The sequence below is a fragment of the Charadrius vociferus genome, unplaced genomic scaffold, assembly GCF_000708025.1.
Source record: "Charadrius vociferus isolate BGI_N301 unplaced genomic scaffold, ASM70802v2 scaffold276, whole genome shotgun sequence".
Lineage (NCBI taxonomy): Eukaryota > Metazoa > Chordata > Aves > Charadriiformes > Charadriidae > Charadrius > Charadrius vociferus.
Window position 1 is genome coordinate 1,798,993 of NW_009649075.1, and position 19,507 is coordinate 1,818,499.

Genomic DNA, 19,507 nt, shown 5'->3' on the forward strand with positions numbered 1-19,507 from the left:
ATAAATTGTAACATGTAATTACTAAGAAAGTGAGATTATAGAATTGTAATATAAATAAAATAAAAAAAATAAAAAGCTATTCTTTTGAAATCCTGTCTTAAAACAAGCCTGTGAAAAACCTGGGTCAGTTGCTTGGCTAGTGAACTGCATCCTTTACAGGTGCAGTTGCCAGCTTGGTTTGTTATAACAGTTAAATGAAAATTAACCAGATGGAAAAGATGCTGTGCTTCAGGCGTTGACTATTTTGCAGCCACTTTATAGGCCTTAAAGCTTTTATAAATCTGTAAGGTCAGGAAACATGTTTGTGAACGCTGCACTAATGGCCTGCAGAATGCCTGATGTGCTCTTCCCAGAATTAATTACTTGGAGTATCTGTGTGGGGGTTTGTTTGTTTGTTTGGTTTGTGGTTTGTTTGTGTGTGTGTTTTTTTTTTTTTTTTTTCTTTTAAATCCCTGAGTGATAACACATAACTATTTGTGCTGAGGGAAAACACAATTTTCTATCTTTGTGGTGATGAAAAAGCAGTTTCCTGCAACTGCGGAAAATACTTGAGTAACTTGGTTGACAATCATTAAGCAACAACTTGGGTAGCAGTGTTAAAAACGTTACTCAGATGTGACAGAAATAAAACCTTCTGAGTATCTATTGCCTTTCTGATAGTTGTTCTAATTATTAGCGAGCACTAATGTCTACCTAAATAGCATGACCCTGTCTTTTCTCATCTTAAAAACTTAGTTTCTGTAGGTGTGTGAGCATTGACAGTATTATGTATTAGAGGAATAGCTTTTGATAGTGGTTTTTTTAAGCTTTTCTAACTTTTGTGTGTGATCATGTGCTCATGCACTTTTCAACTCTGCTGCCATATTCTTTTACTGTGCTAACTTTTAAAAAATGTCATAAATCGAAAAAAAAAAAAAACCCAGAAGAAAAAAAAGAAGCTGGAGCAGCTTTTTTTTTTTTTTTTTTTTTTTTTTCTGGTGGAGTGGGTAACCTTAATCTGACTCCTCATGTTCTTTCTGAATGATAGCTTTGGGGATAAACTGGTTTAAAATTGTTCTGTATTTTCTTTTTGTGCCTTGTGTTCTTTCCAGCTGCACTGATTCATGAGAGTTTTCAGCTTGGTGCAATTGCCTTTTTACAACTCCTGTTACAGGGATTGGTCTTTTGTATGAACGGGCAGTATTTTTGCGTTGGGCACTGTATTGTGTTGTCAGTTCTGAGGGAAATGGGAACTCCAGCTTCAAAAATTGTCTGAAACTTTCTGAAATGATTTGCTGGTCTGTCCGTCTGTATCTCTTCATGTCATGAAGTACTAAGATTTGAACTATCGGATAAGGTTGTGGTGCTTCCTGAAAACTCTGGGCTGCTTTGAGGTCTCTCATATCCCTATGTCCAAAATGAGAAGTGACTTTTGAAAGCAGATTTTTTTTTTTTGTAATTATATTAGGATTTAAGTGACTAATAGATATTTTGAAGCTTCATTTGTAAGACCTAATTATTTCTGTAAAAGTGTGGCTAGCATCTTGTTTTGACTTTCCAAGGCTTTAAGTATCTGAAGTTAAATGCAAAGAATCCACTGACTGATACATTCAGTTTTGAAGAATGAGTTGCAGAAACGCACTAAAGGACAGAAACAGCTATTTTTGTATGAAGTTTGTCATTTTAAACGCCTTTGCAAAACATGTTAGCAGCTTTAGAGTAATTTAAAATATTTTATATTGCTTATGATTGTGCCTGCCAGACATTGTGCACTAGGTGTCAGTATTGGTCCACCTTCTGAACTCAATGGTGTTCGTTACTGGGATGTAGACTTGAAGTAGTTGGTGGCTTCCAGAATTTCTGTGGCAGTTGCTTCTTGGCTGGATGATTTCAAAGCAAGATTGTCATTCAAAGCAGAGGGGGAAAAAATGGTTACTTGGGTCTTGTGCCAATATATTGATAAGCTAAAGAAGTGCACGTTGATAGTTACTCATCAAGTTTGTTTCAGCTTGAAGCCTAATGGGGCTTAACCTTTCATGAAATTTTTCCTCACTAGTTGGCAGTCTGCATATGTATAGTGTCATGGAATGAAAATGTTGTGGTTTACGAGCTCAGAGACATGAAAATTGAGACAGTAGTTTCTTTGCTTTCATAGCCTGAGATTTCAAGATTAATAATTAGATTTAATCTTAAATGGATGAAAATATCTAACTAGGTAAATCAATAGATTTTTGGATGTGGTGTATTTTTGCATTCTTATTATGCTTGTGAATATCACATTAAATATCTTCCATAAAACATAGAGCTGTTTAGCTGTTATTGACTGTTTCAACTATTTAATTGATAGTACTCATGATAAATAAAGTTGCTAAAGAACTCGCTCTTTGCTGCTTTTCTCAGCTGTTGAACTTGAAGCAAGCTTAAGTTTTCCTGGCAGTAGAAGCTGTCATGACTGGCTATGTGCAAAATCACTGGCCTTCTGTAGTGTTGGAGATGTGTCTAGTATGTTGGTTTTTGTTTTTTTCTTTTCTCTTTAAACTCAGATATACACTTTACAGTGTAGATTAAAACCAATCCTTTTCTCTTTTCCCTTTAAATTACAGCTTTCAGAAGAAGAAAAAATCCAGCGTTACAGCATTCTTTCTGAGCTGTATGAACGTATTGGTTTTCACCGAAAGTCTGCTTTTTTCAAGCGTATAGCAGCAATGCAGTGCGCTGCCCCCAGCATCCCAGAACCCGGGTGGAGGGCCTGCTACAAATTGCTTTTGGAAACTCTCCCGGGCTATAGCTTATCATTGGATCCTAAAGATTTCAGCAAAGGTAAGTGTCTCTGGGAAAGCATGGATTAGCATAGTAGGTCACTCAGCTGGCTTTCTATGACTAATTTCCTTGAGAGATTTCAAATTAAACCGAAATCATTTACCTATCTGAAACTAGTTGTGACACATAGAGCAGTTCTTTAACACCATACCTTCACTTTTTCTTAGTGTTGCTTTCAATAATTTCAAATTTCTGTGAGCCACTGCTGAATGTGTTGCTGTATTTGTTTGCGGCAAATAATTGTTTTATTTATGAGAGCTTCATTTCTACTTTTTTTTCAAAAATGTCTTTGATCATACACTTCTCAGTACAAGAAAATTCATATTTTATTTTTGAGTATTTTTTCAATTAAAGTGCCTTCAACTTCTGTATCAGAAATTGTATTTCTTTTGGTATTTGTTGTTGTTTGATCTTATAATGAATGAATGAAAGATTCTTTTTACATAGTTCTGTATACAGACACACATACATACATATAATGTAATTATATCTGTGTCTGTAGGGTCAAATATGTCACATTTTTCCACAAATTAGATCAGAGTGATGTTATCTGTAAGACTAGCATTTGGTTAAGACATTTCAACAGTTTTTAGATGCCATATATTGTTTGAATTACTATTCTGTTGCATCTGTTAAAAAACAAAAGGAAAAACCATCCTAAGAACACATGCCAATTCTTGTAGCTGTTAAATACTGTGTTCGCTTTCTGCAAGTTATGTGCTGTTTGCTGCCCTTCTTTCGGTAAGCTATGTTTCAACAATTTTATCAATGTTATCTAAAGCTGTATGTAAAGTAATAACTAAAAAAGTTGTCTTGATTTTAATATACTGTACTGCATTTTTCCTGTAAAGGAAGAGACAGCTAATATGCTGCTTGGGAACTCCCTTTGAGTAAACCTTTCCATGTTGCCCCAAAACTTGCGTTCTTTTGTATAGTGGCGTTTTTGGGGACCATTCACCAAATGTTACAGCTGCAGGAGAGGAGCAGCAAGCAATGGGCTGAGCAGGTATTGGTGGAAAGGAGGTGGGGTTCACCAGTATGAAAACTCCAAATTGGTTTAAGTATGAATGAACAGCAGCCACAATGATGTTCTCCCTTGTCTGAGAGTACATGGAATTCCAGTTCAATGTTGTCTTCTAAGTTCAGTGGTAAGTTTAGTTGTTTCTGTATATGCTCAGTCACTTAGCCATTGAAATAATGGAGCTGTCGAGTCAACTCGGTCAAGGGAGAATACGGAAAAACTCATCTGACTACCCACTAGGTGATATTTTCCAAGCTCTCTTAGCTCCACTAATGAAACAGGCATGTAGACAACCCACTGTATGTGTGGATGGTTAGGTTGTGGGGGTTTTTTTTGTTTGTTTTTTTAAAAAAAAACAAAAACTGGTGTGATTTTAGCAGTCGTGGGAAGAAAATGAGCTGTGAGAAGAAGCAGGAAATGCCAAGGAGACTAGCCAGAAAGATAGAAAGGTCTAGGAAGAGGAAATGTGCTGAAAAAAGTAGGCTGTGACCTGTGATGGAAAAGGAGAAGACTGGGATGAGACTGTGTTGGGAGAAGAGGTTGTAGAAGTTCTTCAAGAAGTGACCATTAAAAAAAAAAAGAAGTTATGATTGGTGTTTATCTTTCAATTTTTACCTTACCTTTATGTTGCACTGAAGTGCTTCGTTAATTTTACCCCTAAAATGGCTGTGTTGGAGACGTGTGGAAAGATCACTGCAAACTGTAAGAACTACTTGATAAGAATGACATTTCACACATGAAAAATGAGACTCTTGCGTGCAAAATATGAACTTTCAAGATTTGGTTGCAGTAAATATTTCTAGAAAAGTTTGCCAAATGCTGAAGGGTAACATTAGACAGAAGGCTGTTTAGAAGTTTATGAAGTATTGCACGTCTTGGAATATCTGTTATTTAAAAATTAATGCTCTTGCTTACTACTAAAAGCAGGTTAAGTTTCATGAAGAGTACTGCATATTACATTTTTGAAATATTGTTACCATAGATACTTCGCAAATATGAAATAATTTATAGTCTGAAACTTAGTTTTTAAAGACTGTAATCAGGAAATGTGTCTCATATCCTTTATTTTATTGTTTTTACTGACTTTTAATGGCCAGAAAAGCATGTAGAGAAAATTTCTTTTGCTTGGTCTTTAAAGAGAGTTAAGAAGTACTTGATTTGGATAAAAATGAAGTTTCCGTATGGAATCTCACGTGAATTTCTCTTTCAGATAATTTAAAAAATATAAAACTTTAAAGGTTTTGTGTATCATTTTGTTTTTACTTCATGGGAAGTGTTAACTTCATTTTCTGAATTCTCATGATAAATTTACTAGTCAATAGACAAGCATATAAAACAAAAATTGCGTTTACATTTAAATATTCAAGCAAACTAAAGTATCCTAATTCTTCTTTTGTTTTGAGTACAAGATTTGGATTTTGTAATTATTGGTTCCATAACGTAATTTTTATAAGTGTCATTAAATTACTGCTTTGTATATAAAGAAAACCAAAACCGATTGGTTTGTGATGACTTCTAGCTTTGAAAAGTACTAAATGACTGCTTACTTTATAGGAACTCATAGAGGATGGGCTGCAGTACAGATGCGGTTGCTTCACGAACTAGTATATGCTTCCAGAAGAATGGGCAATCCTGCTCTGTGTGTCAGGCATCTGTCATTCCTTCTCCAGACCATGCTGGATTTTCTTTCTGATCAAGGTATGATTTTTTTAAAAGAAGGCGATATTTGCACTTTCTTTTGTCCTACGGTCAAATAATGTGACTTTGTTTTGAAATATACTTAGAGAAGTAATGGAGAGCGCAGAAGTTAGGGAATTCTGTGTGTGCACGAGGTAGCTCACTGATGGTAATCAATCACGTATCAGTGTTATTAGTTTTAAATGTAAGTGTTCTGACCTTGATGTGTAGTATCTAAAATAAAACTTCCTTTAATGGTTTCTATCTCTAGATTGACTGCCTCAAGCCTAATGCTCTCTTTCCTCTGTAAATATTAAGAATATGATCAGAAGGCTTAATTTGCATGTGGATTAAAAAAAAGAATTATTATTTCAAAATACTAGCAGCTTTCATAAGTGCTATTAGTGAAGAGATTGAGAGGAGTTGAGGTTGAAACGCGAATTCAGAAGAGTGTACGGTAGTTCAGATTGCATGTACCATGAGTTTTCTGATGAAATCTGTTTTTCTGACAAAACATTTGTAGTGTGGGTACAGAATTCATCTAAGGGAGTCAGCACCATCCTTGTCTCTGTATTTGAGAAGATGAACTTGTAGTTCCATCACGTTCAGCTTCTGAATTAAACAGTGTTTAACTAGGACAGTAGGCTTAAGTTTCTGTAAGTTTCTGTGGTTTCTTTAAAAAAAAAAAGTTTTAATTCAGCAATAAATTTCAGTGGGATTTATTAAATTTGTCAGTGGATGGCAATCGAATGAATGTCTGGTTGATTTTCAGAAATGGTAATGATGTGTGTGTGAGGACCCTTTTGCAGGGGGGGGGGCTGTGCAGCATTTACAAAATCACCTGGAAAAGCAAAAAGCGACAACTGTCCTGTTTGTATTATGTTTCTTAAGAAAAAAATTTCAAACATGTTTTTTATCACCTAAATTAATGAGATTGAACTACAACCGTGAAAGGTTTTAAAAGAATTTTTTTGATTCACAGTAACCTAGGTAAAAAATTCTGCTCCCCCCCCGCAGTTTTTCCCTCATTTACGATAAAGAGGATGGAAGTAAAATGGTGTAGCTTTTTTTTTCTTGTCTCTTTTCTCCTTTAGTTAGGGCCAAACATCTCTCCTTTGTGACTCCTGCAGCAAAGAACTTTGCTGGTGATGTTTAGGTCTTTGCCTGCCAGTAAATTCCCTCTGTTTCCTTCAAATCAGTAGTGGAGGAAGGAGAGGAACTGACAGGAACTGATAAACTGGAATAAAGTATCTTTATGTCTGTAGATCTTATTTGTTGTCAAAAGGTCCTTGGATTTTCCAGGGCTTTCAATGAAGCTTCATTGATTTATGTGTGGAAAGTTTGGCTGGAGACAAGGTTTTAAGCTCTCCTACTGTGCATGTCCACATATGATATTGCTCATCCCTAATCCTAAAAACGTTTGAAATCTTCAAGCGAAACAACTTTTGTGTTTTTTGTCTTCAGACTTGATATGTCGGAGTAAAGCTTCCAGTTTCATAAGACCTATGATAACTGATGTTTAGTGTCTTTGAAAAACAAAACTAAATGTTCTCCAGTGTGTTTGAAAAGTAGCTGAATCTTTTTCTCTCCTCCTGAAGACATCCAAAATAGAACTTGCTGTTGTGTTTGAAGTCTTTTATTGATAGCATGTTGCTCAGACATGGTTAGTGGTGTTCCAAACTACCTCGAGTGTGGATGACAGTGCCAGAAATGTATTTCTGGCTTGTAATTTTTATGTAATTCTTCTGAGATTGATATCGTGTGATGTTGTGCAAGAGTCCCATTTAGCATAGAAAATTACTTAAAATTTATAGTTCTTTTTAAAATATCAGAATATCAGGAAAAAATAAACTAACAAACCCCCTTCTACCCTGGTTTGTAGTAAAGGACAAAAGCAAGAAGATTTGAATACATGGGATTATGCTACTTACTATTTTAATTTTGTGAACTGTTTCCCTTATATTGTGAACCTTTAAAAAGTGTTGTAATTCGTATTCTTCTCTGATAATCACATGACTGAAGCTTCCAGGTTTTCTTAACCAATTAGAGGTTTAATTAGGAAACTGAAGTAATACAGTAGCATTGGAGTTCAAGAATGCTAAGATTTTATTGTTTTTCTGTGCTGCTTAGAAAGTTGCCAAGTTACAAGGTGGAGGAAAATTCACTCTTTCTAAAACCAAGTTTTTACCTGAATTTGTTGTTTCTTAAATCAAATAAACGTCATATTTTTAGAGTTGTAATTGCTAATATATGTTAAATCCTACATTTGTATTTAAAATTCGGGTAGTTTGCAGATCACTTTTAAAAATAGAACAAATGGAAGTGAAAACTCCAAGCTGAAAGAAAGTTACCAGCTAAATATTTGGCACTGGAACTTGATCTTCTAATCCTTTTTGTCTCAGGATTAGCTTCCACTAGAGAGAAGAGGAAAATTCTCTCATTCTAGTTTGTTAATCTAATTCTGTTTGTTTACTAGTTCAGTTGAAGTTGAGATGCTGGGACTTCAGAAAACAGAAAAAAATTGATTCCTCCTTCACTTCAAGTAGAAGTTCAGAAGATGAGATTTAGTAGTTATAATGAAAGATCTATTAATTAGAAGTTCTTGCTTCTATTCACAGAACACAAATGCATAGTCAAAACTGGTTTGTGTTTAAAGCAAAATTTTCTTACATTTTAATTGAATGACACTTGATTAATTATTTTAAAATACAACTTTTCTGTATGTTTACTTGAATTACAGTTTCCAACCATGCAGCCTGGCAAATATGAATAAAAAATATCATCAAGTAAATGGGAGATGTCAGCCACTATTTTAACAACATGGAAGCTGAGTCTGATTTAAAATTAAGCTGTTTAGTTACATTAATATGTAAAATGCAGTCTTCTGCTTAGCAAAGAGAGGTACCAAATTCTGCATAAAAGCTCTCTAATCTCAGGCCATTATGTTTTAATGTTAACAAGCCCTTGAGAGTCACTCTTTCTTTAAATAAGAATTAAAATGTGCAATTGCAAAGTTGCTTGGAATGAAATGTATCTCTTTTGCATATTGCCTTTTGAAACACCACACTGTGTGTACAGCTCACACTGAATTTGATTTGGGTAAGGTCAGGTACTTGGGAAAAAACCCAATATTTTATTGTGGATCTTTATTAACAATATCCATACTCCTTAAAAGGACTGTGATTTGTATTGTGTGCAAATGATTCCGAGTTAGCTCATCTATTAGGGCCTGTCTAAACACAGAGCTCCTTGGAAACAGCTATTATCGAAAGTGACTGTCCACACAGAAACCGCTTACGGAGAGCGCGTCTGTCACCCCTGCAAGCTCACAGCCTTTCAGATGTTCAGCAAAAAAGGTTTCCAGCTGCCCTGCCTGCTGTTTTGCTTTTGGTGGCAAGGACCTCTGCACTGAGGTGACCTTTTCTCACCATTTGTGGTATGGGATGGAACTAGGAATGCTTCATTCCCTTTTTTTGCGGGCGAGTTCAGTTCGTTAAAGATCCTCGAAGTTCCACTTTTCAGTGCTTCTCAGTATACCTCCGCCATTAAGATCTTCCTGCCCCGTGATTGTTGTTGTGCTTTAGTTCTTTTCAGCCTTCTAGTGAGATGACAGTTTTCAATCCAAGATCTCTACTGCTCTGTCTGTTGTGTACTTAACTACACTACTAACTCTGCGATGATTTTACCTTGCATTAAACATGCAGAAGTAATTTTTCATCTGTTAACCTGTGTTCTGGATGTCTTTATTCTGAGGTGAGTGACAGTAGGTGCTGGAGAGAACAGTATCTAGAAGTACTTACTGAAACATCCTAGGGCGCCTTCCTGTCATTCCTGTCTGTGGTTGATTCTCAGATGATTGGACACCACCGTTAGTTCCAGCTGCATCCTCTGTTAACAAACTTTAGGGCAGAGATTAGTTCCCAAAGCAGTTTTGCAGGTGTTTGAGGTTGTGAAGTGCCTTTTGACACCAGTTCTACCTGGTGGACCTAGACAGTCAGCAAGCAAAGGCGACAAGACAAATGACAGTGTTCCATATTTTTTTTTTTTCTCCATCATGGTTATTGATTTTGGATACAGCCTGCATGATTGCCTGAGCTCTCTTGTGACCCTTTTGGTGCTTCTCTAGCTAACTGGATTGTCAGCACAGGTACTATTACAGCATTAGTATGGCCTTTGGTGTTTCAGAAAGTCTGTTCTGCTGTTCTTATCATTCCCTAGAAGAACATGAATACTCTCTTTAGAAACAGAACCGTGTAGGCTAACAACCTGAAGAACAACCGTATGGCCTCTCATGTATGTCCATGTTTACCTTTCAAAACCAGAAAGACACAGAATAGTGGATATCATGTAATTCGGAGTCTTTCTTTGATGGCCTCTGCCTTTAGTCTTTTCAGCAGCAGTAGTGACCAAAAATAAATAGGCTAAGTTCCACAGCCATCACCACAAATGTCTGGCAGCTTGGCAATTAAGATACACTTGTTGTTCCAGTTTTGCTGATCTGGTTGTCAGGGCTTCTTTGCTCACTGAATATAAGATTTTGTACAATTTTAGCTTATTTATCTTTCTACTGATGTCATGAAGAGATTTGTTTTAGCCCTGGCCAACTGAAAATGGTATTCTGAGCTTCATTACAAATAGCCCTTCACTAGAGGCATGCCCTCCCCAGAGTGGATGCTCATGGCCGCAGTCATTGATTCTGCTGAAAGACATGAAATCTTTAGTGAAGGACTTGTTATGACACTTCTCTTCAACCAGAGGACAGACGAGGTCCTGCCTGTGATGAAGGACTTAGGGGGTTTCCTTGCTGTAGCTGGATATTTTATCTTCAGAAGCAAACATTATCAACAGAGTTCATCAGCCTTCATTAGGAGGCATTTCTGCGTGTGGATTTTGATTTTCAGTATGCTGACTTTACATATCTGCATCCAGGCATTACACAGGACATACCACAGAGTGGCTGCGATTGTTTCTTGGTCAGGAGTTGGTTTTATGGTTTATCTCAGATAGCGGCTGCACGCCATGGCTGCACTTGGTCAGTGGGATGATAAAAACATAGCTCTACCTAAGAAAAAGGGTTTTGTTCTTTTCAAAGGTCCTGAGTTGAATTTTCAGAAATATCCCTAGTTGCCTAAATGTTATTGAGGTGATTCTGAGCTCCGTGGTGGCAGGATTCTATCCCTACTGCAGGGCTGGCTGTTACTTGGCACTTCAAAATCATATGACACGTTGATCCATGCCATGCAAACCTTAGAGGTTTGTAAGTTTGGCTCCAGGCTGTTTGCTCATGAAAACAATCTCTCACCTTCCAGAAGATACTGTTCCTCCACTTGTGCTGCGATCATCCTCCCTGAAGAAGAATTTCTGCCAGAATTTCTGCTGAATGCTATTTCAGTTCCCCTCATCCTCTAGATCAGCTGTGATGGACTTGTCAGTGTTGGCTGGGCAGACCACTTCGATGCCTTGACAGCTTAGAGTTGGTGATGGTTGGAGGACCAGGGACTGCACGCCAATAATCTGCAATCCCTTTCAGACCCTTTTCATCTTCCTTTCAGGACTGCAGTGCTCAGGTGATGGCTGACATGTCAACTGCCGGAGTGAGGTCTGTGCCTTTTGCAAAGAAGTGATGAGCTTGATCTAGGGAAAAAAAGTCCTCAAACCTTGTTTATCTTTAGAAATTATGGTTAAACCTGGACTGATCGTAATTTGATCATGTCAGACGTGGTGTCTGACAACTCAAAAATCTGCCTTTCTGTCTTACAGCTTGAAAGAGGAAACTATGCAGTATTTTACAGACATTTTTATTTATAGAACAGATTGCATATGCATTCACTTGGTATTTAAATTTCAAATGGCTATGTAGAAATATAGGGAAGAAGAAAGAATATTAAGTTGGCCTTGTAAAAAATTGACAGCTAGACCAAAGGTGAATGTGTAAATGTCCTTAAGTGTAACCCTTCTGCCAAGCCCGTATTGGCAGCACTAAAAACCAGACTCCATTTCTGAGGACCTTTACTTAAAACATTGTCTTGAATTTCCACCCAAACACCTGGGAAAATGAAACCAAGCTGCACGGGCACTTGGTGAGTTATAGTTCCCCACAGAGATTTGACTAAATGGCATTTCACTGGAGAAGGGGATACGAATAACCTATAAATAACTACTGCTACTCTACAGCATGGAATAACTTAAAACCACCTCTTAATTTGAGGGACTGCTGGAACAGGTTGTTACTGTATGTTCACCTAGCTGTATCCTGTTCTCTTGTTTGTCTTGCTGTGTCTTTCTCATTTTTTCCCTGTTTAGACTGCTGTAGCAAGAATTCTTGAAAGCTTCAGCTCTTTTTTTTTTTTTGTTTTGTTTCAGCTGGTTGCTCACTATTGCTCTCCTTTGTTTGCCATTCCTCCTGCCTATTCGCATAGTGTTCCTCCTCTTTATTTCTCCTGTTCTTCATATTTAGGTCACAAGATTATCAGTATTAGAAATAAAATGTAGGCTAAACAAATATGAATATCCGATTTTAAAATAAGCAAACCACGTAGATAATGGTATTAAACTTTGAAAGGAGGAGCTACGTAAAAGTGAAGAAGCTAATTGAAAGAAATGAAAAGGAGTGGTGTGTTTGCAGGTAGTATGGAGATTGTTTAAAGATGTCATAGTAGATTCTCAGTAAGCGTATTCTCCTTCTCCATTAAAATAAATTAAAAAAAGTAATGAAAAAAGCAAGGGTGGTTAAACAGCAAAATACATGCAGTTGGGTGAGGAAAAAAAAAAGTTTACTTATATAAAAGTGGATGTTGTGTCCAAACATAGAAAGTAGAAGGGAATGTCAACCCCGGTGGGGGGAGGAACATAAACCCAGAAAAGACTTTTGAGGTGTAACTTGCTGAACTCATGAAAGCTAATAACTTCTTCAAATATGGGATGGGGAGGGACTCTTCATCAAGGAGTTTAGGGATAGTATGAAGGGTAACAGTTTTAAACTGAAAGAGGGGAGATTTAGATTAGATATTAGGTAGACATTCTTTACTGTGGGGGTGGCGAGACACCGGCCCAGGTTGCCCAGAGAAGCTGTGGCTGCCCCATCCCTGGAGGTGTTCAAGGCCAGGCTGGACGGGTCTTTGAGCAACCTGGTCTGGTGGGAGGTGTCCCTGCCCATGGGAGGGCAGTTGGAACTCAGTGATCTTTAAGGTCCCTTCCAACCTAAACCATTCTATGATTGTATGATTAGAAGCAGGAAGCCTGCCAGAACGGAAACATAATTGAGGTATAAAGAGGGACTCTCGGGGGAGATTAAGCTGCATCAGAAAACTTTGATCAAGGTTTTCTTTTTATGAAGGAAGATTCCAAGGCTTCGTAATTCCTCTACAGAGAATAAATCTGTGGAATTCTTTCGAAGTGTAATTAAAAATGGTTTATGGTGGGGAGTGATCTGAACTGTAAAATGAGTAGTAATAAATTTAAGGTACCAGATAAATTCTTTTAGCATCTTTGAACCTTAAAAATTAAATAGTTGAGCTACTAACAGTTGCAATGAATGGATTTCTTAAGTTGTCTTCGTTCTTATTTTAAAATTACAAATGGCAAATGTATCTCTGCATTTTTTGAAGAGTTTAGAGAGGGATGGAAGTTCTTCTAACAAATGAGGTGGGTTTGTTTCAGTCTGCATCCTAGTCATCCTAATGATCTTGGCCATCCTAGTGATTCTTTTGACAGGATTCATCACTGCCTTTACATGCATGTGGCTATCTCAGTACCAGCCAGGTGTCTGCACCTGACTGTAGTCATCGATGCTTCTCTTGAAGTAAGATAAATGGAATTCCATCCTTTGAACCCATCTGGAGTTCAGGAAATTTGGTATCTGTACTGGGTAAATTATAAGAAACTATAGTAAACAATAGTAGGTGTATGGATAATTGTGATCTTATGGGAAGGAGGCAGAACATCTTTGAAGCATCATTTCTTTCCAAGGAATGATGGAGCATTTAAATGAGTGTAATTTAGTTAAATGTTCCTGAATTTAAAAAAAAACAAAACAAAAAACCAACACCCTTTTTGTACATTAATTAATGATTAGAAGAGATAGAAAGAAGCAAAAAGTGAATGAGGTTATGGTGTTGAGCAGAGAGATTATTAGTCATGTGGCTCTTGCTTTCCAAAACAGTTGTAAGCTATTAGGAAACTGGCAAAAATGGCAATATCACAATTTGTTGCTGAGCCAGGGTTATTTAAAACAGTTTCTAGAGCAGACTTGATTGTGATATTGTTTCTTGAGAGTGGAAAATAAGAGATCGTGTACTGGAAACCTTCTATTAAAAGGTCTGCTTATGCTGACTGTCACAAGTAATCCCCCAAAGTGCGTTCAAGGTGGGCAGTAACGGCTTTGCTCTATAGCTTCTCGCCTTTTGTACTGCAATACTTGGTAATACGGACATAGCCTGTCAGGAGTTCGCAATGTTTCATCATCATAAGGAACGTCATTCCTGAATACTGCGTTTAAATTAGGATAGCATTTCCCCAAGGATCCTCTATAGTATGTAAATTAATTTTTAGAAGAGTAAAAGTTACTGATTTCAAGGGCTGAAAAGAATGAAGCTTTAATCAGACTGAACAGAGAATATACTGCAAATTAAAACTTGATATAAACTTCTGAGTTGAAGTGAGGTTTACTTAACTGACACTAATGAACTGGTTTTAATGCACCGCATTGTATTTTAGTTGACAAAGTACCTGCAAGTTGGTTTTGCCTAACCAGTAAGTTTTTTCAAAAGGGAGCTAGTTTGGTTGGTTTTACAATATTAAAATTAACTGGTTTCAGGATAGCGACTGAAATCTTCAATATAATTACCAGGGAATATTTGTAGCAGCATGGTATGTTCTCAGCCATTAATTGGAAATCTTTTTACAGCTTCAACATAGTGTCATATCTTATCTGTGTATGTATATATTAAAAAAAGTGTATGTGTGTAGATATATATAAAAAATGTAATTGAACAGATTTGTCACCTCATGTGAGTTTGATGTATAGCAGTGGCACAATATGGTGTAAGAATGAATATATTTAAAAAAGTTGAATGTAAATGCTTTCTGACATACTGTGATAAAAGACTTCTGAGATTGCACGTGAAGTGGGAGGAAGCTTCTTAGAAGCCACTTAACTACTCTTATGGTACCGTGAATTTTGCATCTAGTTCTGTGTTTTCCTCAGTTGTGTACCATAAAACTTCAGCACTGTTACGTGTTCCTGTGGCTGGGAGTTGTTTATCTGCAACACTTTTTCCTGCTTTTTAAAAAAACTTTTTTAATTCAAAATAGTAGCAGCAGGGTAAAACTCACTGGGCATGTTTGATTCTTTTAAAATCTCTCTCTGGAATCGGTGTTTTCTAGAGACAAGCTGGCTTATTAAATAAGTTAACTCAAACTGCTTTATTAAAAAGATGTCATTTTTTTTCTTCAAATACATATCTTTTAGACTATGTAGAAAGTAAAGATTACTAAGAGGAAAACTACAATGCCTATATGTGTTTATCTATTTCAAATAATGATCTGCTTATCCTTGTGTTCCTTGATTAACTCTGGTTCAGATCCTAATTCAGCGAATTTATTAATTTTGAAGTGGAATAAACAAATGAGACTGAGTAGACTAGCAACAGCGATAAAAGATTTAAATTAATTTGTATAGCACAAAAGATGAAGACCAACAGTTTTTTGAGTCATATGTTATACGAAAGAAAAACACTGTAATGTGAATGAAGACTGATTCAAATTGCCTAGCATTATAAACAAACCTGAAAGTCTTTCACGCGTGATTTACCTTTGTTTAGACTTGCATGTTGATGAGGTACAGACAAAAACTCCAGCCAGCACCATCTTCAAATTCTTAGGTAAAAGAGAAGATCAGGCTTTAAAATAAAACGGTGCATTTCTTTGACAAAAGTATCTGAGTTTTAGCTCAAAATTCCTATCTTTATGTAGTTACCTGTGATTTTTGAAGAAGCCTGATTTGATTAATTGAGGGAAAAGATACAAATATTCAAATGAAGACAAATTGCAAAGTTCTTGTTCCAGAAAAAGAGATTACTTAGGGGAAGACATACTTTAATTGGCAATATGAAGACATGAAGAATTTGTGTTAGTTTTTAAGAGCTAATATTTTTATACTGAAGGAAGCTATTTTAGGAGGTGCTGTATTACTAAAATTTAAATAAATTTTACATGACACTTAACAGACTCCATTCTGCTGTCTTCAGCCTAAATCCACATGAAGTCATAATCAAGGCTGTTACTGAAAGTAGCACTTTACGTGTAAAAAGAAATATCCATGCTTAAAAGAACATCATCCATGTACTTTGAACTTCCCAAATGATGTCCATTGAGTATGTTTGGATGTGCTAAGAAAAGAGTAAGATCTAGGAGCGATACTGATGAAATCTTCAAAAGGATGGGAAAACTCAACTATAAGTTAGTAGAGAGAGCTGACATGTTTTCATCATAAGTTTCCAGACAGTTGTCTAGTTTTTTTTTTAAATGCTTAAACTGTCCTTTTCTCAAGCAAGAGTCTCTTCTCTCTGTATCACTTGCAACTTTGAATCATGATAATCCTCTCTGGTCAAATTCCTGTTACTCTGCAGTATATTGGGAAAAATGTCCTGCAGAAATTAGCGTGTTGTTCTTGCCATCTTCTGTCTCTGTGCTTCTTCCACCCAAAATACAAAATCAGATGTGTTTCACACTTTTGCCGTTGTATCTGTAAATTTTTACAAAGCCAACTTTGCTCAGAAGCAGCTTTGCAGCAGTCCTTAACATTTTTTTGTCATGGTTATCTATGCTTAATTTGCTCCACTTTATGTTAAGGTAGGTCTTCTGGTATTCCTTAACATGAAAAAAAAATCATTAATATTGTTCAGGGGTTCACATACTGATTCTGTATGTACAAAACATTTTTGTAGTATTCAGTGTATACAGACATCTGAAGTTCTCGGCTACGGTGGAGAACTAGATACTGAAATTTTAATCGCATGTTTCTGAACTCTGACTTCAGCTATGTCAATTTTTCATGAGATTTTATCTGAAAATATTTTAGTGCTAGCTGTGAATTTCAAACTGGCTGTGCCTTGATGTGTACACGTTATATAATTATTAAAAATCTTGCAATAGAAGACCGTGGTGTGCTTAGTCATTCTCTTCCCATTCTCTCTCTCTGCAGTGGTCATCTTAGAAGCAGAAAACTGGTTTTGTTTCTAACAGGCAAGGCTTCTATTTTTATTTATGTTGAAAAGATTATCTTCTTCCGCCCCCCTTCCTGCAAAGTTAGTAGTAAAGCTGATAACTTCTTTTTCATAGATGAGGTATTACACAACAAATAACTGAATCCTTTTGCTCTCATTCTCTTCTTTCTGTGGATGCAGCCACTTTCTTTGATACTGTTAATGAGGATCTGTTCATGAAAGTTGGTCTAGCTCTCTGGGCAGCATAGATTAATTATTTTCTTGTTCCTGCTCTTTTCTGTGTCAAACTGAATTTTATTAGTTTTAGTCTCCACTGTATTTATTTAGAGTTTTATTTTGCTTGATTTCTCAAAGAAACAGGATTCATATAATATGCTGTCTGCCGGTGCCTTTCTGGTTTTCCCCATAAGAAGAGCCTTTGAATCTATGGACAAAATGTGATGTGGAGAACGGATCAGAGATGTTAATTTTCATGACAGTTGTTTACACATAGAAAAGGCAGATGCTAACACTGCCCTGAGGGGGCAAAGGAAAAAAAGACCATTAATTCTCACTCGCTTTGGTCATTTTGTCACCCAGTTGACCAATTGCCTTGCACGTGCTCCCTAACTGATGACCTAATGAATACAGGTAGGAGCCTGAAATGTGGCTGTTCAGGGCAGTATAAAAATATAGGTAATTGCTGAGATTTATTGCAGTGGAGCATACTGGAATGAAACCCCAGCATTCCTTGAGTTGCTTTCAAAGCAACTTGTTCAAGTATCGGATCTCTGAGCAGTTTGAAGTTGTGTTTACTTGCTCCATGTATTTTTCAGGAAAATATTAGAGATGCTGTTTGTTTACTAAAACTGTAGAAAATGCTGTCATCTAGTACCTATCAGACTTAATGTAACGGAAAAACAGATGATGCTTGGCTGCAAATTAGAGGAGACCTGCTCTGTTCTGCTGAATTAAACAATTGAAATACTGAATTAGTGGACTGATCATGCAAATCTTGCTAAGGCACTTCACCTACAGCACGAGCTTGCTTGTGGCAGTGAAGAGTTTACTGAGTATACAAATAGGTTCCTTACTGTCCATCTGCCTCTACCCGAAACTAGAGTTGAGGGACGCCCTTAAAGGTCACAAAGATCTTTGCATGCATGCTATAATCTAGTGATTAACTTCAAGGTAAAGATTTTGTAGTGGTTACTGTGTATGAATGCTAAATATCTACTTCAGCTTTTGTGAGGGTCTTAACATGCTTTGTGGCCTTTTTGAAATTATTTCTTAGTTTACACTGTGTCTTGATGGCAGGGTGATGCTGGAGATCTCCCTGGCAGCAGACACTGACTTTTTCTCCTTCTGTATTTGTGAGAGGGCTCGCTGAGCAACTTTCTTCTTTTTTTTTGTAAAGGAAATATCTGGGTTTCTGGGTGTGGAAACTACTGCTTTTTGTGCTGTCAGGCTGACTTTTCTGTCTTGTTACATGTTACTGGCAATTTATCGAGGACATGTTTGAGACTGTTCCTGAGAGAGTTGGGTAGCCCAGCTGGCTGCCACTTCTCAAGGATGACTGCTGCACGAGGTCTCCTTGTCCTTCTCCTTTTTGAACATTATTTGCTGTTTTTAAGGGGGAAGGAGAAGCTCAGTCAGCACAAAGAACCCTGGGAACTTCTTTTTTTTTTTTTTTTTTTTGTTAATACTTTCATTCTGGTCTTATCACCAGAGGGAAACGGAAGTCAGAAGGCTTTTAGCTGTTTGTTTCCTGACTTTGTTTTTCAATATTTTAGCAAGTTGCAAAAGGAAACAGCAAGTTGTTTGTCTTCCAGTGTAATTGGCAGGTCAGACATAAAATATTCCCTTTCTTCATTCTACCTTGTGGTAGGTTGTTCTGCGAGGGACACAATGACTTGATCCAAACAAGATCAACCAATTGTTTCTCAGAGAACGAACATTGTATTTTTAATATTTGAATTTGGTTTTAATGGGTAGTGACTGTGACCAAGTGCAGATATTTTAAATTCCTTCAAATATTAAAGAGCTGAAATGTACAGTTATAGCAATTGTATTCTTCTAATTTTCTCTGTTACCTGCCAAGGCATGAAATGCTGTTTGTGTGATATTGTTAAATCATGGTTACTGAAGTGCTTAAAAACTTTCCTGTCCTGGTCTGATTTTTCAGTGGCTACATTTTTGTGAAATACTACTTCACATTATTGTGGAACCAGCAGGAAGACTTTTTCTTTTTCCCATTTAATAGCTTTCTGTCACAATGGTTTCTAACTGTGCAACTGAAACTTTCAGAGTTTTGTGTTCTCATATTGGAAAAAAGTTTGAAGCGGCTTTGGGACAAAACCAATATTTATTGCGTTGGCATGAAAGAATTAACCAAAAAAATTGTCAAGAATATTGGTGGACTTGCAAAACTTTAATTTTTCAGAAGCAGCCAAAAAAAAGGTAATGAAAACAATTTGGTATGAAGTAGGGAAATTGTAGTAAGGGGTTATACCAAACAAACTGATAAGTATGTGCTGGAGTGGGAATACTGCCCAGGGCTTTGCTCAGCTTTATTTGGTTGCATTAGTTCTATGATCCTGATCTTTCAATGAGTCTGGAGAGAAACTGGAAGGAAAAAAAAAAAAAAATCATGAACGGAACGTAGTTATTCCAGATGAGAAAATAACCCATCATTTCTCACTCAATAAATGAGTCTCTGTAATACCTACTCAAGGGTATCCAGTAGCGCTTCCAGCTGCAGTGCAGGCTTTTAAAGCTGTTGAGGTGAATTCTCAGGTCAGAGGAT

General features: G+C 36.7%; 1 protein-coding gene across 1 annotated transcript in view; it reads left to right on the forward strand.

Moving 5' to 3' along the window:
* The window catches only part of TRAPPC9 (trafficking protein particle complex 9), a 527,812-nt gene that overhangs the window by 27,384 nt on the left and 480,921 nt on the right, over positions 1 to 19,507 (forward strand). Inside the window, exons 7-8 of the mRNA XM_009888180.1 lie at positions 2,583 to 2,799; positions 5,375 to 5,518. Of these exons, the coding sequence (XP_009886482.1) occupies positions 2,583 to 2,799; positions 5,375 to 5,518 (361 nt within the window). The remainder of the gene's footprint in view (positions 1 to 2,582; positions 2,800 to 5,374; positions 5,519 to 19,507) is intronic.